General features: G+C 38.3%; 1 protein-coding gene across 2 annotated transcripts in view; it reads right to left on the reverse strand.

Annotated features, from left to right (window-relative positions):
* The window catches only part of LOC112612054 (zinc finger protein 91-like), a 55,958-nt gene that overhangs the window by 7,330 nt on the left and 23,495 nt on the right, over positions 1-25,133 (reverse strand). The window contains exons 4-5 of one of the 2 annotated variants that reach the window (XM_025366099.1): positions 16,088-16,381; positions 12,871-16,018 (exon numbers count right to left, since the gene is read on the reverse strand). In XM_025366099.1, the coding sequence (XP_025221884.1) occupies positions 13,395-16,018; positions 16,088-16,381 (2,918 nt within the window). In that variant the 3' untranslated portion in view covers positions 12,871-13,394. Of the gene's footprint in view, positions 1-12,158; positions 16,382-25,133 lie in introns of those variants that run through there. The other variant, XM_025366098.1, reaches the window with a different exon arrangement.

A 25,133-nucleotide genomic window follows, 5' to 3' on the forward strand; every position in this document is an offset into this window, starting at 1 on the left:
CCCAATCTCTGCAGTTCTTGCTCACCTGTTCAAATCCTCCTCCTCTATTCTCGCCGCCCTGATCGCCTTCCTCCTCCAAACCCTACCTCTTCTTTGGATCCAGCAGACTGCCATCCACCCGTCTCAGCCCCTACCTCTTCCTCTCAACCATCTTCTTTCACCCCCAAGCCTCTTCTTTATCTTCTCAGCCACGATCTTCTCAGTCCCCATCTTCTCAGTGGCCATATTCCCAGCCACCATATTCCTAGTCAGCAGTATCCACTTCTTTTCCTACATCGTCCCCTCCTCATGACAATTCCAGTATTGCCTGTACCCATTAACCTCCCCCACCACCCTCTCCTGAGGCTTGTAAACCCATCCCGCCACCTTATACTCCTACCTATCCTCCCCTGCCTGTTAACTCAACCCCCCTTCCCCATTCAAACCCTCAGCAGGAACCACTTCCATGTTCCTCCTTCTCTCCCATCCATACTTGCTCAGGCACCATCTTTGGCCCATGCCTCATCCTTACTTCAGTGCTGGTGCTACAGTGCCCCCTTCAGGAAGTAGCAGAAACTGAACATACTGTTAGAGTTCATGTTCCCTTCTCCCTCACTGATCTCTCTCAAATTAACAAAAAGACTCAGTTCATTTTCAGAAGACCCTACCTCTTATATTGGAGAGCTTCAGTATCTCACCCAGTGTTATGAACTAACTTGGCATGACCTCTACATTATCCTCTCTGCCACCCTCTCCGCAGAAGACCAGGACCGTATATGGACCCTAGCTCAGGTGCATGCCAATACAATTCATAACCAGGCTCCTGCACAGCCTACTGGTGCAGAGGCGGTTCCCAACGAGGACCCCCACTGGGATTATCAAGACGTGGTCCCTGGATGCCACCATTGAGACAAGATGATTGTGTGTCTCCTTGCAGGACTCAAAAAGGGCGCCCATAAAGTGGTAAACTATGAAAAACTTTCAGAAATCACCCAAGGTCATAACGAAAACCCAGCCCTTTTTCTCTCTTGTTTAACTGACACCACGAAAAAGTATACCAACCTAGACCCAGCTAGCCCAGAAGGAACCACTAAACCTTTCTCTCTATATACTGATGAATGGTGTGGAGTTGCAGTAGGTGTTCTAACCTAGTCTAAGAGACCCACCCTCCAGGTTGTTGCCTACCTCTCTAAATGGCTTGAAGCCACAGTTCTAGGATGGCCTGCCTGCCTCTGAACATTGGCAGCAGCTGCTGTCCTCACCCTTGAAAGCCTAAAACTATCTCTCCAAGCCAACTTAACAGTTTATTCAACCCATAATGTCAAAGACATGCTAGCTCACCACAGTGTACTAGGTTTCATCTCTCCCCCATGGCTCCTCTAACTGTATGCTCTATTCATAGAAACTCCACACATCACCATGCTAACCAGCTCCCGTCTAAACTTGGCCACGCTCTTACCTGAAGCTACCACTGTCCAAGATCCTATACACTTCTGTGTCAACATGTTCAAACCTTTCTTATAGCTTTTCCAAACCTAACAGAGCAACCCCTTCCAGATGCCTTCTTTACTTGGTTTGTAGATGGCAGCTCCTTCCTACATCAAGGACGCCGGCATGCTGGCTATGCTATATTGTCACCCCCGCCACACACACTATTCAAACTAATCCACTCTTCCTAGGTACCACCTCCCAAAAAGCTGAACTCATCACCCTCATTCGAGCTCTCACTCTAGCAGTCAGACAACAGATCAACGTATATTCAAATTTTCATTATGCTTTCCACATAGTGCACTCACATTTATCCATCTGGAAAGAACAGGGTTTCCTAACTGCAAAAAACAAACAAACAAACAAACAAACAACAACAACAATAAAAAACACTCCTGTCATAAATGACTCTCATCAGCAAGCTCCTTCAAGCCACTAGACTCCTGTAGAAAGCTGCTATCATTTATTGCAGGGGCCACTAAATGCCAGACAATCCTATATCAGCCAGAAATCTAGCAGATAGAGAAGCCAAACAAGTAGCCCTACAACCTGTGCAAGGCCACTTTCTGTGCCTGTCTTCGTTCTCTCTTTTTTACTCCCCAGAAGAAAAGGGGGACTACCAAGCCCAAAACCTTCAAAACCAAGGAACATTGTATGTCAAGGAAAGGCGCTTCATTCTTCTTCACAATCTCTATCCTCCAAAGCCTCCACAACTCTTTCCATGTCAATTACAAACCTCTCCTGCAACTTCTCCACCCTATCCTCACTTGTCTTCACCTTTCCAGCCATGTTTGAGAGATTACCCAGTCCTGCTCTATCTGCCAATCAGTATCACCCCACAGCTGCCTGTGGCCACCACCTTTTCCCACTCACTAAGCCCAGGGCCAGGTACCCAGGCAAGACTGACAAGTAGACTTTACTCACATGCTGCCCGATAAACAGCTCTGCAATCTTCTAGCCTTTGTCTGTACTTTCTCCAGGTGAGTAGCTTTCCCAACAACTTCAGAAGATGCAAATGTCATCACACAAACTCTCAACATGCACATAATTCTCCATTTTGGACTACCAACATTCATCCAGTCTGATAATGGGCCTGCCTTCCTCAGACAAAGTACCCAAGGTATCTCTATATCCTTACTTATAAAATGAGTTCTCCACACACCCTACAGTTCTCAATCTTCAGGCAAAGTTGAAAAAAATTATCTCTGTTGTTAAAGCCCAACTCACCAAGCTGGCTCTAGAAACCCTCCAGTGGTGGACAAAAAAATCTCCCTTTTGCCCTCATGAGATTCTGCACAACACCAAAGGCACAGTCTTTATAGTCCCTTTGAAATTATGTTTGGCTGAATGTTGCAGGAAGTCAGGGACTGGCTGAAGCTGTGGCAGAAGAACATAAATTGTGAAGATTTCATGGACAATTACTAGTTCCCAAAATTAATACTTTTATAATTTCTTATGCCTGTCTTTATTGCAATCTCTGAATATAAATTGTGAAGATTTCATGAACATTTATCACTTCCCCAATCAACACTCTTATAATTTCCTATGCCTGTCTTTAATCTCTTAATCGTATCATCTTCATAAGCTGAGGATGTATGTTGCCTCAAGACCCTGTGATGATTGCATTAACTGTACAATTGTTTGTAAAACGTGTGTTTTACAAATGAGATCTGATTGTAAAACATGGGTGGTTGAACAATATGAAATCAGGGCACCCTGAGAAAGAACAGAATAACGGCAATTTTCAGAGGACAAGGAAAGATAACCATAAGGTCTGACTGCCTGCGGGGTTGGGCAGAATACAGTCATAGTTTTCTTCTCACAGAGAGCCAATGGAAGGACATGTGAATGGGGGAAATATCACTGATTTCTTTTCCCAGCAAGGAATATTAATAATTGATAACCCTGGGGAAGGAATGTATTCCCAGGGGTAGGCCTATAGACGACCGCTCTGGGAGTGTCTGTCTTATGTGGTCGAGAGAAGGGAAGAAATATGCCCTGGTCTCCTGCAGTGCCCTCAGACTTGCTTGGATTGGGAAATTCCAGCCTGGTGAATTCTAGTCAGACTGGTTATCTGCTTGTGAACTCTGTTTCCTGTTAAAATGTTTATCAAGACAATGCATGCCCAATGGGACATGGACCCTCATCAGTAATTCCAATTTTGCCCTTGCCTTGTGATCCTGCTCTCCCCTTTTGCCTTGTGATCTTTTACTGCCCTTTGAAGCATGTGATCTCTGTGACCCACTCCCTATTCGTACCCCTCCCCTTTTGAAATCCCTAATAAAAACTTGCTGGTTTTGTGGCTCGGGGTTGCCATGATGGTCCTACCAATATGTGATGGCATCCCCAGAGGCCCAGCTGTAAAATTTCTCTCTTTGTACTCTTTCTCTTTATTTCTCAGACCGGCCGACACTTCAGGAAAATAGAAAAGAACCTACGTTGACATAATGGGGGCTGGTTCTCCCAATAGCCAAATTTTGTCTTGAGGCCTCCACTCTTCCCAGATTCTGAGCCACTAGGGAATTACCTCCCCTCCTTAATCCAGACACAGTCTTTCTTTCATGAAGCAGCAAATGAGGCCATGCCCCTCCCTGTCAACATCTCCTTGTCCTTTCAACATAACTGTCTTGCAGGCACAGATGTGTTTATCTGCCAACCCAACCCTCACAAAAACCTACAACTGAAGTTGGCAGGCCCCTGCACTGTGATACTCAGCACGTTGACCGCAGTGAGAGTCCAAGGACTCCCCAACTGGATTCATCACACCAGGGTCAAGCTCACCCCCAAGGCTACTCCCTCCTCCAAAACATTAACAGTGGGAAACACTCTTGGAGTCCCTGCATGTAATAATAATTTAAAACAAACAAACAAAAAACAACCACGATCCTTAAAGGCAGGAGGAAGCCAAAGATGGCAACAGGATGAATGGCCTCCACAATGGATCATCAAATATTACGGTCCTGCCACTTGAGCTAAGGATAGTTCATGGGGTTATTGCACTCCCATATATATGTTAACTAGAATAATTAAGACTACAGGCAGTTTTAGAGATAATCACTAACCAAACCACCTCAGCTCTGGAAATGTTCACAGAACAACAAAACCAAATGCATGCGGCTATTTATCAAAACAGGCTAGCACTAGACTACTTATTAGCAGAAGAAGGTGGAGTCTGTAGTAAGTTTAATATCGCTAATTTTTGTCTTAACATAGACGATAACAGAAAAGTAGTACTGGGAGTCACTTCAAAAATCAGAAAAGTACCCATGTACCAGTCCGAACCTAGAAGGGGTGGGGCCCAACAAACCTTTTAGGAAGGTGGTTCTCTAATTTAGGAGAATTTAAAACGCAGGTAGGACCAGTAATCTTCATCACCGCGTTCCTGCTGTTGCTCTTCCGTGTAATCCCACTAATGATAAAAGCCACTAAAACTCCTGTTGAAACTAGTTAGCCACCAGACAATCCAGACAATGCTCCTGCTACAACGACACAATGGGTATCAACCTGTCTCTCAAAAATACCCCAAAAATTAAGTTTTTATTTTTTGAAGGTACCCATTCCACTCCTATGTCATGCCTGAAGTAGTTACCGAGAAAGTTGTCCCTTTTTTCTATGACCAAATAGACAAGAATGAAAGATTCTCCCTGGGGTCTGAAAGCTTAAGGGAATGAATAGCTTCTCCCTCCTCAGGCCCAGTTCCAAGGTGCAAGGCCACTTGTGCCAGCAGCATGCATCAGCAAGAGAGTAGAAGCAGGAAGAGATCTGGCCAGGAGACACATTCCCCCTTAAGATGGAGAGGGAGGTTGTCTGGTACTATGTAGCAGTCGCGTCAGACTGGGACACTTCCTGTTTACAGAGGACTATAAAACCCCTGCCCTGTCCTTACTTGGGGCTGAGACCATTTTAGGTCTCAGCCCGCCTGCACCCAGGTCCTCATTAAAACAGTCTGTTCTCCACATTGCCTCATCTTGTCTGTTGGCGTGCTCTCAAGGTTCGAACCAATACAAGAGCCTTGCAATCCCCACCTGCCCAAGCTGATCTGTCAACAAAGAAAATACTTTCATGCCGGGCAGTGGCTCAAGCCTGTAATCCCAGTCCTTTGAGAGGCTGATGTGGATGGATCCCCTGAGGTCAAGAGTTTTGAGACCAGCCTGGCCAACATGGCGAAACCCCATCTCTACAAAAACACAAAAATTAGCTGGGCACGATGGTACACGCCTGTAATCCCAGCTACTCGGGAGGCTGAGGCAGGAGAATCGCTTGAATCCGAGAGGTGGAGGTTGCAGTGAGCCAAGATCGCGCCATTGCACTCCAGCACGGGTGACAGAGCAAAACTCCACCTCAAAAAAAGGAAAAAAAAAAGAAAGAAAAGAAAATGTTTTCAATATTTCAGGGTATAAATTCAAGATGAGTATTATTTGTGATATATAAGAAGGCTGGATGGAGAGAATAAAGGCTCTGATAAATTGGGAAGAATTATTTTAAAGAGATCCTTTCACTGTCATGAGAAGAAAAGGGAAAAGGTAGTTGAAACAATCTTGTTAGGCAAAAGCATCAGAAGTAGAAATGTAAATGACTGCAATTCTAAATACATGAAATTCTAGAAGAAACTGTGAACACAGTTTTGACCTGGGACACTTATCTAAGAATCAACCATGTTTTCTCTCTTCTGTAATTCTTTCTCAGGTGAGATTATCTGAACAAATCACCACCTTCAGCTTGAGAATGTACCTTTAAAGGCATTAGGAACAGACCCTCTGAAGGAGGTAAACTGCTCCTACAGGACCCGGGAGACACCCCAAATACTGTGAGTGCCCCAACTGCAGAAGTGGGAACAAGAGACCCTCCTCTTCTGAACACACACCCCCATACAGGGTGCAGGAGGCAGCAGGGAGGCCCTAGGAGCTTGCTGAATCCCCAAGCAGCCCATTCCTGCCTGGCACCACAGGAATCCATCAGGAGGGAAGACAGAGGAGCAGGAGGTAAAACACCAAAGGGAGAAAGACTTCCCTAGCTGAACTTTGCAAGAATTTGAACAAGGCAAGAAGTCTCCTGGCCAGAACTCAGGGGGAGGCAAGAATCTGGCTTGCAGACTTCACAGGCAGGGAAAAACTAAAGCACTGTTCTTTCCCAGCTGGGAGGCAGGAAGCCTTACGCAATTTTCAAGCCCAACTTGCCCTCCACCTGGAAACAGACTCGGGGCTGTTGTGGGGGCAAAGTGAAATTGAGACCCACTCTTTGGTTTGCATGGGAGCTAAGTCGGGCTTGTAAGTGCCGGCTTTCCCCAGTTCCCTGACATCCTGTATGACTGAGCAGAGACATCCATAATCCTCCTAGGTACAAAACTTTAGTGACCTTGGAATCTCACCCGCACCCCTCACAGCAGCCGCAGCAAGACCCGTCCAACAAGAGTCTGAACTAGACACATCTAGCACCTCTCGCACCCAATTATTCTTCCCTACCCAACCTGGTGGTGGTAGACAAAGAACATAATCTTGCACTGCAGTCTTGAAGACAGAGCAAGACTCTGTCTCAAGAAAAATAAAAATTAAAAAAAAAAATTAAAATTAAAATAAAAAAACCCCACAAAACACCAAACTATGCAGGCAATAAAGAGCATGATGAATGCAATGCTACCGCACATTTCAATATTAATATTGAATGTAAATGGGCTAAATGCTCCACTTGAAAGACACAGAACTGCAGAATGAATAAGAACTCACCAATCAACTATCTGCTTTCTTCAGGACACTCAGCTAACATAACACATAAGGACCCAAATAAACTTAAAGGGGTGGAAAAAGGCATTTCATGCAAATGGATACCAAAAGCAAGCAGGGGTATCTACTCTTATACCAGACAAAACAAACTTTAAAGTAACAGTGATTAAAAGAGACAAAGAGGGACATTATGTAATGGTAAATGGCCTGGTCCAACAGAAAAACATCACAATCCTAAACATGTATTCATCTAACACTGGAACACCCAAATTTATAAAACAATTACTAACAGACCTAAGAAACGAGATAGACAGCAACACCATAATAGTGGCAAACTTTGATACTCCACTGACAGCACTAGACAGGTCATCAAGACATAAAGTCAACAAAGAAACAATGGATTTAAACTATACCCAGGAACAAATGGACTTAACAGATACGTACAAAACATTTTATCCAACAACTGCAGAACACACATTCTACTCAACAGTGCATGGAACTTTCTCCAAGATAGATCATATGATAGGCCATAAAATGATCCTCAACAAATTTAAGAAAATTGAAATTATGTCAAGCACTCTCTCAGACCACAGTGGAATAAAATTGGAAATCAACTCCCACAGGAATCTTCAAAATCACGCAAATTCATGGAAATTAAATAACCTGCTCCTGAATGAGCACTGGGGCAAAAAACAAAATCAATACAGAAATTAAAAAATTCTTCAAACTGAGTGACAATAATGACACAATCTATCAAAATCTCTGGGATACAGCTAAGGTGATGCTAAGACGAAAATTCATAGCCCTAAATGCCTACATAAAAAAGTCTGAAAGCAAAAACGGACCATCTAAGGTTACACCTCAAGGAACTAGAGAAACAAGAACAAACCAAACCCAAACCCAACAGAAAAAAAGAAAATAACCAAGATCAGAACAGAACAAAATAAAATTGAAACAAAAAAATACAAAAGGTAAATGAAACAAAAAGCTGCTTATTTGAAAAGATCAATAAAATTGATAGACCATTAGCAAGATTAACCAAGAAAAGAGAGAAAATCCAAATAACCTCACTGAGAAATGAAACAGGAGACATGATAACTGACACCACTGAAATACAAAAAAATCATTCAAGGCTACTATGAACACGTTTACACACATAAACTAGAAAACCTAGAAGAGATGAAAAAATTCCTGGAAAAATACAACCCTGCTAGCTTAAATCAGGAAGCATTAGACACCCTGAACAGACCAATAACAAGCAGTGAGATTAAAGTGGTTAATTTAAAAATTACCAACAAAAAAAGTCCAGGACCAGATGGATTCACAGCAGAATTCTACCAGATATTCAAATTAGTACCAATCCTCTTGACACTATTCCACAAGATAGAGAAAGGAGGACCCCTCCCTAATTCATTCTATGAGGTCAGCATCACCCTAATACCAAAACCAGGAAAAGATACAACCAAAAAAGAACACTACAGACCAATATCCTTGATAAATATTGATGCTAATATTCTTAACAAAACACTAGCTAACCATATCCAACAACATGTCAAAAAGATAATCCATCATGATCATGCTGATTTCATACCAGGTATGCAGGGATGGTTTAACACACACAAGTCAACAAATGTGATATACCACATAAATAGAATTGAAAACAAAAACCACATGCTCATCTGAATAGACGCAGAAAAAAAATTTGACAAAATTTAGCATCACTTTATGATTAAACCTCTCAGTAAAGTTGGCATACCAGGGACACAGCTTAATGTAAAAATAAAAGCTATCTATGACAAACCCACAGCCAACATAATACTGAATAGAAAAAAGTTGAAACCATTTCCTTTGACAATGGGAACAAGACAAGGATGTCCACTCTCACCACTCTTCTTCAACAGAGCCATGGAAGTCCTAGTCAGAGCCATCAGACAAGAGAAAGAAATAAAGGGCATCCAAATCAGTAAACAGGAAGTCAAACTGTCCATTTGCTGATGGTATGATCATTTACCTTGAAAACCGTAAGGACTCTTCCAGAAAGCTCCTAGAACTGATAAAACAATTCAGCAAAGTTTCTGGATACAAGATTAACGTACACAACTCAGTAGCTCTTCTATTCACCAACAGCAACCAAACAGAGAATTAAATCAAGAACTCAACCTCTTTTACAATAGCATAAAAAAATTAAATGAATATACCTGATGAAGAAGTCGAAAGACCTGTAAAAGGAAAATTACAAAACACTGCTGAAAGAAATCATAGACAACACGAACAAATGGAAACACACCCCATGCTCAAGCATGGGTAGAATAATTTGTGAAAATGACCATACTGCCAAAAGCAATCTATAAATTCAACACAATCCCTGTCAAAATACCACCATAATTCTTGACAGAGTTAGAAAAAACAATACTAAAATTCATATAGAACCAAAATTCATATAGAACCAAAAAAGAGCCTGCATAGCCAAAGCAAGACTAAGCAAAAAGAACAAATCTGGAGGCACCACACTACCTGATTACAAACTATATAGGCCATAGTAACCAAAAGAGCATGGTACTGGTATAAAAATTGGCAATAGTCCAATGGAACAGAGAACCCAGAAATAAACCCAAATAATTACAGCCAAGTGATTTTCAAAAAAGCAAACAAAAACATAAAAGTGGGGAAAGTACACCCTTTCAACAAATGGTTCTGGGATAACTGGCTAGCCACATGTAGGAGAATGAAACTGGATCCTCATCTCTCACCTAATAAAAGAATAAACTCAAGATGGATTAAGGACTTAAACCTAAGAAAAATTCTGGAAGATAAAATCAGAAAAACCTTTCTAGGCATTGGCTAGGCAAAAATTTCATTACCAAAAACCAAAGAGCAAATGCAATAAAAACAATGATAAATAGCTGGGACCTATTTAAACTAAAGAGCTTTTTGCATGGCAAAAGGAACAGTCAGCAGAGTAAATAGACAACTCACACAGTGGGAGAAAATCTGCACAATCTATACACCTGACAAAGGATTAATATCCAGAATCTAAAACAAACTCAACCAAATCAGTAAGGAAAAAAGAGAATAAAAACAACCCCATCAAAAAGTGGGGTAAGGACATGAATAGAAAATCCTCAAAAGAAGATGGCCAACAAACATATAAAAAGTGGTTAACATCACTAATGATCAAAGAAATGCAAATCAAATCCACAATGCGATACCACCTTATTCCTGCAAGAATAGTCACAGTCAAAAGATCAAACAACTGTAGATGTTGGCGTGGATGTGGCAATCAGAGAACACATCCATGCTGCTGGTGGGAATGTAAACTAGTACAGCCACTATAGAAAACATATAAATACATATGGAAAACAGTGTGGAGATTCTGTAAACAACTAAAAGTAGAACTACCATTTGATCCAGCAATCCCACTACTGAGTATCTACCCAGAGAAAAAGAAGTCATTATTTGAAAAAGGTACTTGCACATGCGTGTTTCTAGCAGCACAATTCACAACTGTAAAATCATGGAACCAACTGAAATGCCCATGAATTAACGGGTGGGTAAAGAATCTGTGAGATACATACATATGTGTCTGTGTATGTGTATGCGTGTGTACATATATATATATAGTAGGTATAATGTGTGTATATATATATATACACACATGTACACACATATATATGTTGGAATACTACTCAACAATAAAAAGGAATGAATTAACAGCATTTGCAATGTTGTGGATAAGACTGGAGACTATTATTCTAATGGTAAAACAAATATCATATGTTCTCACTGATATGTGGGAGGTATGCTATGAGGATGCAAAGGCATAAGAATAATGCAATGGACTTTGGGTACTTGGGGGGAAGAGTGAAAGGGGAAGGGATAAAATACAACATATATGGTGCAGTGTATACTGCTTGGGTGCACCAGGATCTCACAAATCACCACTAAAGAACTTACTCAACTAACCAAATACCACCTGTACATAAGTAACTTATGGAACAATAAAATTAAAAAAAAATTATTCTTATAATTACAGACAGGCTCACATAATGAATTCTTCATAAACTATTACACAGGCCAGGCCTGGTACCTCATGCCTGTAATCCCAGCACTTTGGGAGGCCGAAGTGAGTGATCACCTGAGGTCACGCTTTGGAGACCAGTTTAACCAACATGGTGAAACCTTGTCTCTACTAAAAATACAAAAATTAGCCCAGGCGAGGTGGCTCACGCCTGTAATCCCAGCACTTTGGGAGGCTGAGACGGGTTGATCATGAGGTCAGGAATTTGAGACCAGCCTGACCAAAATGGTGAAACCCCGTTTCTACTAAAAATACAAAAATTAGCCGGGCATGGTGGCACGTGCCTGTAATCTCAGCTACTCAGGAGGCTGAGGCAGGGGAATTGCTTGAACCTGAAAGGCAGAGGTTGCAGTGAGCCCAGACTGCACCATTGCACTCTAGCCTGGGAGATGGATTAAGACTCTGTCTCAAAAACAAACAAACAAACAACAAAAACAAAAATTAAAAAAAAAAACCTATTAAACAAAAAAGAAAATTAGGGTTCATCATGAGTGCCGGTCAAGTTAAAACAGAGAATTTGCATGGGGAGATTCTGAACCAAAAGATTGTACAGTAATAAATTCAATACAAAGCAGACAGCATAAATTTGCTTTCAGCATTTTTGAGAATTTTTGTTTTCTAGTAAATTAGACACCTTCTTAAAATGATTTATTTTGTTCCAGTATTGCTTTTTTTCTCCTATAGTTTCAAACTTATACTCAAACACACTCCAGAATTTATTTACACCTAAGATTTATCTTTAGACTAATAGATGTGTATTTTTAACTCAATCTAAATCAATACTAACAGTCCATATGTTCTTGCAGGCAGAGGCCACATGTTCAAAGAAAAATATATTAAAAAATTTTTAAAGATTTATTCGGGACTCAGAAATGTATGTATTTTACTTATGTTTGTATATAATTTTTATTATGACCATAAAAATAATCCTGTAGTCAATAATTTAATTGTACATTTAAAAATAACTAAAACTGTAGAATTGAATTGTTTGTAATACAAAGAATAAATGCTAGAGGTAATGGAGACTGCATTTAGTCTAATGTAATGGTTATATATTGTATGCCTGTATCAAAATATACCATATAGGGCATAAATATGTACACATATTAGGTATCCACAAAAATTAAGAATACATTTAAATGTGAAAATAAAAATAAAAATTTAACCTAAAGGAACAATATTCTTTAACTTAATGGCAATTAAGTCACTGGCAAAAAAGATTACAAGAGATGTCAATCCATTTATCTTACCAAACAGTATATTTTTACCATCTTTTACTTACACCCTTGAGTAAGGTGGAATAGGTTAAAGTTAGAGGCATAATAACACTTCATTGAATTCACTATAGTATTTAACATGTTAAAAATGTTGAGTTGAAAAGTTAAGTTCACATGTAATTTATAATTTTAAAATATACTGCAATATTTCATAAAAATACAATCATACTAAATTTTAACTAAAATTAAGAATGTTTTCCTTTCATAATAATGCAGAAGAATACTAATCTGAACACCTACCTCATGCGTCACTCAATATTACAAGTTAACCACAAAGATCCTCTCTACTTAAGTTTTCATCATGCATCTTACATTTTAATGTCCTTACCTTTCCATAGAAAAGGTCATAAATAATGCCTCTTCATATTTGTAATGCTTTTTCAGAATACTCTTCTTACTTTAAAGACATATTTTCTGATCGATCTTTTGACAGTAATTACACTTCTAATGTTTTTATTTAGTATGAACGCTCTGATTTTGAGTAAGATGTGAGCAGGTATTAATGGCATTTTTACTTTGTCTATATTTGTACACTTTTTCTCAAATATAAATGCTTTCTTGTTCATTAAGGTGTGAGCATTGGTTCAAAGTTTGGCCACATTGTTCACACTGGTAGTTTTCTCCAGTATGAATTATCTTACCTACAATCAAGTGTGACAATCATTTAGATGTTTTGTCGTATTCTTCACATTTCTAGGATTTCTCAGCAGTATGATTTTCTTGACGTTTAGGAAAGTTTGAGTTGTCAAAAGCACTGGCACATCTTTCAGGTTTGTAGAGTTTCTCTCCAGTATGAATAATCTTACGTCTGTTAAGAATTCAGGACTTTTTATAGACTTTTTACCACATTATTCACACTTGTAAGATTTCTCTCCGAGTTATCTTATCTGTAGTAAGGTGTGAAAACTGGTTAAAGGTTTTGCCAAATTTTTCCTGTTTGTAGGGTTGCTGTCCAGTATGAATTTTCTTATGTCTGATTAGGGCTGAGGACCAGAAAAAGGATTTGCCACATTCTTCACATTTGTAGAGTTTTACTCCAGTATGAATTACCTTATGTTTAGTAAAGGTTGAGGACCGGTTAAAAGATTTCCCACATTCTTTACATGTGTAGGGTTTCTCTCTAGTATGAATTTTCTTATGGTTAGTAAGGATTGAAGACTGGTTAAAGGCTTTGCCACATTTTTCACATTTGTAGGGTTTCTCTCCAGTGTGAATTATCTTATGTTTAGTAAGAGCTGAGGACTCTTTAAAGGCTTTGCCACATTCTTCACATTTGTAGGGTTTCTCTCCAGTGTGCATCCTTTTATGTCTAGTTAGGGTTGAGGATTGGCTAAATGCTTTGCCACATTCTTCACATTTGTAGGGTTTCTCTCTAGTATGAATTCTCTTATGTCCAGTAAGGGTTGAGGATGATATAAATGCTTTGCCACATTCTTCACACTTGTAAGGTTTCTCTCCAGTATGAATTATCTTATGTGTAGTAAGCTTTGAGGATCGATTAAAAGCTTTGCCACATTCTTCACATTTGTAGGGTTTCTCCCCAGTGTGCATCCTTTTATGTCTAGTTAGGGTTGAGGATTGGCTAAAGGCTTTGCCACATTCTTCACATTTGTAGGGCTTCTCTCCAGTATGAATTATCTTATGTTCAGTAAGAGTTGAAGATTTCCTAAAAGCTTTGCCACATTCTTCACATTTGTAGGGTTTCTCTCCAGTATGAATTATCTTATGTGTAGTAAGGGTTGAGGATTGGCTAAAAGCTTTGCCACATTCTTCACATTTGTAGGGTTTCTCTCCAGTGTGCATCCTCTTATGTGTAGTGAGGTGTGAGGGTTGGCTAAATGCTTTGCCACATTCTTCGCATTTGTAGGGTTTCTCTCTGGTATGAATTCTCTTATGTTCAGTAAGGGTTGAGGACCAGACAAATGTTTTGCCACATTCTTCACTCTCGTAAGGTTTCTCTTTAGTATTAATTACCTTATGTGTAGTAAGATTAGAGGATTGATTTAAAGCTTTGCCACATTCTTCACATTTGTAGAGTTTCTCTCCAGCATATATTATTTTATGTTTAGCAAGGGTTGAGGGAATCTTAAAAGCTTTGCCACATTCTTTACATTTGTAGGGTTTCTCTCCAGTATGAATTGTCTTATGTTTAGTAAGGGTTGAGGAATGGTTAAAAGCTTTGCCACATTCTTCACATTTGTAGGGCTTCTCTCCAGTGTGTATCCTTTTATGTCTAGTTAGGGTTGAAGACCATATAAATGCTTTGTCACATTCTTTACATTTGAAGAGTTTCTCTCTAGTATGAATTCTTTTATGTTTAGTAAGGCTTGAGGACCAGATAAATGCTTTGCCACATTCTTCACACTTATAAGGTTTCTCTCCAGTATGAATTATCTTATGTGCAGTAAGATTTGAAGATCGATTAAAAGCTTTGCCACATTCTTCACATTTGTAGAGTTTCTCTCCAGCATGTATTATTTTATGTTTAGTAAGGGTTGAGAGTCGCTTAAAAGCTTTGCCACATTCTTTACATTTGTAGGGTTTCTCTTCAGTATGAGTTATCTTATGATTAGTAAGGGTTGAGGAATTGCTAAAAGCTTTACCACATTCTTTACATTTGTAGGGTTTCTCTCCAGTATGAATTCTCTTATGTTTAGCAAGGGTTGAGGAATGGCTAAAAGCTTTGCCACATTCTTCACATTTGCAGGGCTTCTCTCCAGTATGTATCCTCTTATGTCTAGTTAGGGTTGAGGACCATATAAATGCTTTGCCACATTCTTCACACTTGTAAGACTTCTCCCCAGTATGAATTATCTTATGTGTAGAAAGACTTGAGGATTGATTAAAAGCTTTGCCACATTCTTCACATTTGTAGCATTTCTTTCCAGCATGAATTATTTTATGTGTAGTAAGGGTTGAGAATTGCTTAAAAGTTTTGCCACATTCTTTACATTTGTAGTGTTTCTCTCCACTATGAATTATCTTATGTTTAGTAAGGGTTAAGGACTGCCTAAAAGCTTTGCCACATTCTTCACATTTGTAGGGTTCCTCTCCAGTGTGTATCCTCTTATGTTTAGTAAGGGTTGAGGATTGCCTAAAAGCTTTGCCACATTCTTCACATTTGTAGGGTTTCTCTCCAGTGTGTATCCTCTTATGTCTAGTTAGGGTTGAGGACCATAGAAATGCTTTGCCACATTCTTCACATTTGTAGAGTTTCTCTTCAGTGTGTATCCTCTTACGTCTAGTTAGGGTTGGGGAGCAAATAAATGCTTTTGCTTTGCCACATTGTTCACACTTGTAAGGTTTCTGTCCAGAATGAATTATCGTATGTGTAGTCAGATTTGAGGACTGATTAAAAGTTTTGCCACACTCTTCACACTTGTAGATTTTCTCTTCAGCACAGGTTATTTTATGCGTAATAAGGCTTGAGAGTTGCTTAAAAGCTTTGCCACATTCTTCACATTTGTAGGGTTTATCTTCAGTATGAATTTTCTTATGATTAGTAAGGGTTGAGGACCAATGAAAGGTTTTTTCACATTCTTTACATTTGTAGGACTTCTCTGTAATGCTTATCGTATGTCTGTTTGAATTTAAAAATTTATGAAAGACTTTCAAATATTTACCACATTGAAATACTTTGCTCCGGGTAGTTGTGAAACACTGGTTAAGTTTACTATAACCTTCTCTGTGCACCTTACACTCATCCACACTTTTACAACTTTTTCTTAACTGTAAATTCTCATGTCCACATTTTTCATATTTTCTCAGTAATACTTTTTGAAAAGAATCTTCCATGCCCTGCTCTGGCCAAAAGTCTTGAGCAAAATGAGGACATATAGCTGAAAAAAAATTAAAAATAATAAATTACTCCACTGACCGGACTCAAATGAATATAGTTTAAAAATCTTACCTATAAAATTACACAAACTACATAAACAAAATAGCACTGCAAAATACCACAGGCCCTAAGTCTTTTTATTTATTTATTTATTTATTTGAGATGAGTCTCACTCTGTCGCCCAGGCTGAAGTGCAGTGGTGTGATCTCGCCTCACTGCAAGCCCTGCCTCCAGGGTTCATGCCATTCTCTTGCACAGGCCCTAATTCTTTCATAGGCATATATATGTAACAAAAACATACAGATCAAATTACGTCTATATTAATAAGTGTGTGCAGTGTCTTGGGTGAGCACAATGCAAAAAACCACACAGAAAAAAAAGAAATCCATTAAATTTACCCGACACAGCTTTTCCTGCTTCCCATTATAATAGAGTGCCTTTAGAGGTAAATTGCCAACTCTTGGTTTCTGTTTTAAAATTTTAGAAAGGTAAAATACTAGCCCATTCATTTTTATTTCTAGCTTTTAGGGGCTTTTCCTGACACTGGTTTCTGTCTCTTATGACATAAAGTGTTGAGAGAAACCATGGCATAATTTGGAATGACAGTTTGAGTGCTGAAACCAAAGAAAAATGTTACAGCAGCAGAGAGACCACAGTACCACAGAAAGGAAACAGGCATAGCAAGTGATTACTGACTCCTACAAAGTAACATGAGTAAACCCTCTTAATTAAAAATAAACACAAAATTTCAGACAACACATACCCTAAGAACATATTGGAGAAATTCCCCTAATCATTAGACAAGATAGTTGTTTTCAGACTATGCCAGGACAAAACTACATTATAAAGACTTTGACAGGTAGCTTTTTTTGATGTCCACATCTCAATCAAAGATTATAATATATACAAAATAGGGCAATATGATTCCACCAAAAATATAAAATTTTCAGAAAGAAACCATAAAAAAATATACATTAATTTTAAGAATTGATAATAAATTGAATAATACTGATTAAAATAGGAACAGAGACAACTACAGAGAATCAGGAAAATGAGGATGAGAACAAAAATATTTAAGATTTCAAAAAAACAGAAATTGTGGAGGTAAAAATATAAAAACTGATCCTAAAAGTAAGAAAAAATGATGTAAATATAAAGAAGCTCAACAAACTAGGATCACAGAAAGATATTTATAATAAACACATCTATAAGCACGATTTCAAAAGTCACAGACAAAAAAAAAAAATCTTTGAAGCTGCAAAATAAAACTGATGTGCCAGGCCAGGCATGGTGGCTCACACCTGTATTTTAGGCACTTTGGGAGGCCAAGGTGGACAGATCACCTAAGGTCAGGAGTTTGAGACAAGCCTGGCCAACATTGCGAAACCCCGTCTCTACTAAAACTACAAAAATTAGCCAGGTGTGGTGACGTGTGCCTGTACTCCCAGCTACTTGGGAGGCTGAGGCAGATCATGAGGTCAGGAGTTCGAGACCAGCCTGACCAACATGGAGAAAACTCGTCTCTACTAAAAATACAAAATTAGCTGTGTGTGGTGGCACATGCCTGTAATCCCAGCTACTCAAAAGGCTGAGGCAGGAGAATCGCTTGAACCCGGGAGGCGGAGGTTGCGGTGAGCCAAGATCGTGCCATTGCACTCCAGCCTGGGCAAAAAGAGCAAAATTCTGTCTCAAGAAAAAAAAAAAAAAAAAAAATTTGGTAGTTAATATGTATTAACATTTAGCTTTCAAGATAAAAACATTTAAGCAAAATGTTGCATGAAAATTTCAAGATGATTAATAAGACTACATATTTAAATATATTTTGTGGTAAATTTTGTTTTTGACAAGTAAAAATAATAATAACTAAAAGATGTATAGAGTTATGATAGTTTTAAATTATATTCACATTTAAAAGTGTTTCTCCCACAAAAAAAATATAGATTCATAAATAAATTGGATGTTGAAACTGTAAGAATTTTATGACTACTGAGCTACACAGGATTAGAAAATCATTCACAACAAACCTACACAACAAATATACAAGTTATAAAAAATACAAAGATAACATTTATACTGGCAAACAAATATAGAGATAATTCTATTGGAAAAAGACATATGGCTCAATCATATTTGATTTTGCTCCAGACTGTCTTAAATTGCATAAGTTACATATTGGCATGCACAATTATTATACTAAAATATCAAAGCATATATAGATGTGTGGTGGCATACCCAAAATATAAAACACAAAAATACAAAATTGCAAAACCAAATTAAAACATGGAATGTGAACCTTATTAGATACCATCAACTAGATTAACATATTAAGAAAATCTTAGAAGAATATGGAAAAAAATAATACAGAGGTTACTTGAAAATAAAAAAGGGTGAGAACTTCCCAAATTTTGATGTAACAAAAGAAAAAAAAAACTCTAACCAATAATACTTGATTTAAATTTATTTCACTTTAAAAAGAAGATGAACATAAAAAATTTCCAAAATAAAAAGTGAGAATGTTCATCACCACTAGCACAGTTCTACAAAAAAGTGCTACATGGTGTCCAGGCTCCGTGGGCTCATGCCTGTAATCCTACAGTTTTAGGAGGCAAGTCTGTTAGAACACTAGAAACCAGGAGTTTCAGATCAGCCTGAGTAACGCGAGACTCTGCATATAACAATAAGAAATGCTAACATGAGTCAGTTTTGTTTAAAAAAAAACTACTGGACAGTATCATAAAATCATATATAAAATAAAACTCTCTATTAAATGTAAATATACAAATACAGAAATCTTTACTATCATAATGATGATGCTTAAAACCCTGAAAGACCTTCCATAGAATATTTAAAACAGAATAAAAATGGTAATTGTAGACACCAAGATCCCATTTTCAATAATAAATAGAAGATTCATATAAAAAGGAATAAGAAAACAGAAAATCTAGACAACACTATACACTGTATTTATTATTCTGCATATAGAGGAATACCTGAGAGTGGATAATTTATAAAAAAGCAAGTTTATTTGGCTCACAATTCAGCAGATTGTATAAAAAGTGTGTGCCAGCATCTGCTTCTGGTGAGAGTGTCAGCAAGCTTACAATCATGGTGGAAGGTGAAGATTAATTGTACGTACCACATGATAACAGACAGAGCAAGTATGAGGTGAAGGAGCCAGGTTCTTCTAATAAACTAGCTTTCATTTGAATTAATAAAGCATACACATTTTGATTACCAAGAGGATGGTGCCAAACTATTCATAAAGACTTTGCCCCATGACCCAAACACCTCCTACCAGGTCCGACATCTAACATTTAGAATTAATTGTAGCATAAGGTTTGGGTAACATCAACATCAAAACCATATTGTAGACCAACTAGGTTTAACAGACACGTACAAAACTTTTCAGTCAAAAGCAAGGGAATACACAATATTCTTATTTGCACCTGGTGTATTCTGTTATGATACACACTAAGTTTTATTAAATTTAAGAATGTCAGGTGGGTGGTGTAGCTTATGCCCACAATCCCAACACTTAGAGAGACCAATGTGTGAGGACCACTTAGAGCTAAAAGTTTCTGGCCAGCGTGGGCAACACAGTGAGACCCTATCCCTACAAAATAATCAAATAATTATTTAGACGTGGTACTTTGTAGTCCCAACTACTTGAGAGGCTTAGGTGGAAAGATAACTTGAGCCCAGTAGGTTGAGGCTGCTGTGAGTCAAGATTATGCCAATACACTCCAGCCTGGGTGACAGAGTAAGATCCTGTCATCAAACAAAAACAACAAACACACACAAAAAAACAAATAAATTTAAGAAGATCAGTATTATCCACTTTGTGTTTTCTGATGAAAACTATATTAAACTGGAGATTAAAACTGAAAAATCCAAAAATACATTAAAATAAAACACTCTTCAACACATTTTTGCTCAGGAATAAAAAAATTTAATGTTTCAAAAATGTCAATACAACCTACAGTGGTAGACAAATTCAATATAATCTTTATAAAACTCCCAATAGTAGTTTTTTAAAGAAATATTGTTTGAGATGTTAAAATTTTATTATGAACTATAGCCAACCACCCACCGAAAAATACAAAGAGGCATTATAACTTCTGATTTTGAAACATATTAAAAGCAACAATAACAAAAACAATGTGGTACTCACACAAAGACAGATAAACAGATGAAAGAAGAGAGTAGAGCCCAGAAATGAACCCTTCTGTACATGGCCAAATAATCTCCCACAAAATTGACATGAGCACACAACAGAAGATAATCTTTTCAAAAAATTGTGTTAAAAACTGAATATCCATACTGATAAAATAAAGATCAATTATTTCCTTAAACCATATGTGAAAATCTTTTAATTAGACACAAGAAGATAACTTTTTTGTTGTCGTTGTTTGTTGTTGTTATTGTTGTTGTTTTGAGATTGAATCTCACTCTGTTGCCCAGGCTGGAGTGCAGTGGCACAGTCTCAGATCACTGCAACCTCCGCCCCCGGGTTCAAACAATTATCCTGCTTCAGCCACCCAAGTAGCTGGGATTACAGGCACTGGGCACAGCGCCTGGCTTATTTATGTATTTATTTATTTATTTTTTTGAGACGGAGTCTTGCTCAGTCGCCCAGGCTGGACTGCAGTAGCACGATCTCGGCTCACTGCAAGCTTCGTCTCCCGGGTTCACGCCATTCTCCTGCCTCAGCCTCCCAAGTAGCTGGGACTACAGGCGCCCGCCACCACGCCCGGCTAATTTTTTGCATTTTTAGTAGAGACGGGGTTTCACCTTGTTGGCCTGGCTGGTCTCGAAATCTTGACCTCGTGATCCGACCGCCTCGGTCTCTCAAAGTGCTGGGATTACTCGCGTGAGCCACCGGGCCCGGCGGCATAAATTTTTAATCTATTAAACACATATAGGGGAGGCAGGGCACTGTGGCTCATGCCTGTAATCCCAGCACTTTGGGAGGCCAAGATGGGTGGATCACGAGGTCAGGAGTTCAAGACCAGACCAGTCTGACCAAGATGGTGAAAACCCGTCTCTACTAAAGATACAAAAAATAGCCGGGCGGGGCGGTGCACACCTGTAGTCTCAGCTACTCAGGAGGCTGAGGCAGAAGCATCCATTGAACCCGGGAGGTGGGGGTTGCAGTGAGCCGATATCGCACCATTACACTCCAGCCTGGGTGACAGAGCGAAACTCCATCTCTGCCTCTCTCTCTCTCTGCCTCTCTCTCTCTCTCTCTCTATATATATATACACACATACATATATGAAACACATGACATTAGTCTTGGTGCCAAATTCTTAGATAATTAAATGCATGAGCAACAAAGAAAAAAAACAGAATAATTTTACTACACTACACTTAGAAATTTCTGCATATTTAAGTAAACATTTAATAGAGAAATAACGCCTACTATAAAATGGGTGAAAATATTTACAAATTACATGTGATAAGAGTGAATATCCAAAAAATATAAACAACTTGTAAAACGGAACAATAAAGTCGAGTAACTTTATTTAGAAATAGACAAATAATTAAAATAAAATTTCATTAAAAAATCAAATGAAAAATTTGAAAGGACACACAAAATTACTAATTTGTAGAGAAATACATTAAAATCACAATGAAAAACAAAATCCCCTCACATTCACTTAAATGGTCACTATCAATTTTTTAAAAACACCAAATCTGTTGATAATGCAATAAAAATGAAACCCTGGGCTGGGCACAGTGGCTCACACCTTAATCCCAGCACTTTGGGAGGCCGAAGCAGGCAGATCACGAGGTCAGGAGTTCGAGATCAGACTGCTTAACATGGTGAAACCCCGTCTTTACTAAAAATACAAAAATTACCCAGGTGTGGTGACATGTGCCTGTAATCCCAGCTAGTCAGGAGGCTGAGGCAGGAGAATCATTTGAACGCAGGAGGTGGAGGTTGGAGTGTGACAGTATCGTGCCACTACACTCCACTCTGGGCGACAGAACAAGAATTCGTCTCAAAAAAAAAAAAAGAAACTTATTGATTGTTGGTGGAAAGCAGGATACACCCATTATTTTATAATGTCATAAATATACTTTAAATAAAATTATCAAATACAGCAATTCCATTTATGAATCTATATGTAAAATATGCATCATAGGACCCTGAAGACATATTTGATACAATGGAATATTATTCAACCTTAAAAAAAAAAAAGGCTTGTCACATTTAAAGATACACTTTGAGATTATGTCAACTGAAATAAGCTAGTAACGAAATGATGAATGTTAAGATTTCACTTAGATATATAAAATAGTCAAACTTGTAAAAACAGAAAGTGGAAGGGTGTTTGTCAAGGGCTAGAGAGAGCATCAAATGGTGGGTAAATGTTATTTAATGGACACCGCATTTTAATTTTGCAAGATGTAAAATTTCTAGAAGTCCTTTGCATAACTATGTTAATACAGTTAACATGCCTGAAATATACAGTTTTGTTTTGTTTTGTTTTTTTGAGACAGGCTCTCAATCTGTCACCCAAGCTTCAGTGCAGTGGCACATTATGGCTCACTGCAGCCTTACACTCTCAGGCTCAAATAATCCTGCCCTTCAATCTCTCAAGTAGCTGGGACCACAGGTACACACCATCATACCTGGCTATTTCTTAGATAAAAATGTTTGTAGAGAGGGTGTCTCCATATTTTGCCCAGGCTGGTCTTAAATTTCTGGGCTCAAGAAATCCTCCTAGCCTCTCAAAATCCTGGTCTTACAGAAGTGAGCCACCACCATGCCTGGCCCTGACATGTACATTGAAATAGATTTAAGAAGTTAAATTATACGTTATGTGTTTTTACAACAATTATTTTTGAAAAAACTAGAAAAAATAAAGAACTGTAAATTTTCTTGAAAATTACCTTCAAATCACAAAAGGGTTTTTTCACACAAAGGAAATACGTATTCATCATTAAACACATGGTGAAAATAATGCTATTTCAAGGACTACTCACTAAGACAAGATAAAGCCAACACTGAAAATGAACTAAGAGGCTGGGCAAGGTGGCTCATACCTGTAATCCCAGCACTTTGGGAGGCCAAGGCAGGCAGATCACCTGAGGTCAGGAGTTCAAGACCAGCCTGACCAACATGAGAGAAACCCTGTCTCTACTAAAAGAAAAATACAAAATTAGCCGGGCATGGTGGTACATGCCTGATATCCCAGGTACATGAGAGGCTGACGCAAGAGAATCGCTTGAACCTGGGAGGTGGAGGTTGCAGTGAGCCAAGATCATGCATTGCACTCCAGCTTCAGCAACAAGAGCAACACTCCATCTCAAAAAAGGAAAAAAAAAAAAAAATGAGATAAGAAAGAATATATACAAGATAAGCTATAACCAAAATTGGGGTCATATTTATAGACCTAAAAACACACACATATATATAATCTGAGTGTGATACACATATGGCTCATTTATCTTTTAATTAAATCCCACATTGACTTCAAGTATACAAACAGAATTGCAAATTGTCTAAAATTATAACACATAAGTAAAACCAAAAACACAATAAACTGATATTAAGAAACTTACACAAAAAAATACACTAATGTAGAACTGCAAGAAAATAATGAAAGAAAGGTTTACTCATAAAATCTAGTTGGCAACATTAATGTACATTAACAAATAATTTGTCTAGAAAACTGCAATGTTTGACTGTAACTGTGCAGTCATGGAAGGCAGGCATTTTAAACTATCGTATCTATTGTATGGCAATAAAATCCCAGACAGAATGCAGTACAATCATAAATAGGAGATGCTAATGAGAAACTTAACAGAATAAGCATATAAAAGAAACTAGTGTCAATTTTTATGTTTTAAATATGTGCTATTTTTACACAAAATAAAACTACTGTAATTCAAGTTTAGAACCAAATATAGCCTTAAATTGCTAAATTATGTATATATTTAGCAGAATATGGTTAGAGCCTCATATATAAAACAAATATTTGAGGAATAAATTATTTGCTGACAAAAAGTGGCTGAAAATTCTGTAATTCCTATTAGCCTGCCTGCATCTAATTCAGGCACAACATGTACATTCTAGTATATTGTCCTAAATGTCTAAATCCAAAACTACAGACAAATTTGAAGTAGAAAATAAAAACAAAAATTTATATGGACAGTGACATTAATAAGATTAAAAAAAAAAAAAAAAGGTGCCCTATTTGCTTATCTCCTGACAGCAAGGAAATTTGTCAGCCATTCTTGACAAAAATGTGTTTGTGAGAGAACCAGGCATCATGGTTCACCCCTGTAATGACAGCTACACGGTACATTAAAGTTGGAGAATTGCTTCTGGTCAAAATATTAAGACCTGCCGGGGTTATGGTGCAAGACCCTATCTCAAAAATAAGTGTCTTTAAGAGAGCTGAGATCCAGGAAGAGTTATGAAACTCTGCTGAAGCACAAGATTGAAGGTAATCCTTTTTAGAAGGCAGGCCCTCATTCAGGTGGCAAACTACAGGACTACTGTTTTTGGCTACAGATGAGAAAATGTTCCACCTAACTTGGTTCCACTGAGAATTTTGAACTTTACTCTGTAACCATCCCAAATCCTTCCCAGCCACAGTCTGGGGGAGGTCCTGCCCTTCCAGAGGCCTGAAGAAAGACACCCATTTATAGCCATAATGGCAGGCCTGCAGACCTTGGTCTTTACTGTGGTCCCTGAAGCAGTTCCATGATTCAGTTCCAGCTCCCTGAGCCACAGTTCA

Source organism: Theropithecus gelada, chromosome 19 (genome assembly GCF_003255815.1).
Source record: "Theropithecus gelada isolate Dixy chromosome 19, Tgel_1.0, whole genome shotgun sequence".
Lineage (NCBI taxonomy): Eukaryota > Metazoa > Chordata > Mammalia > Primates > Cercopithecidae > Theropithecus > Theropithecus gelada.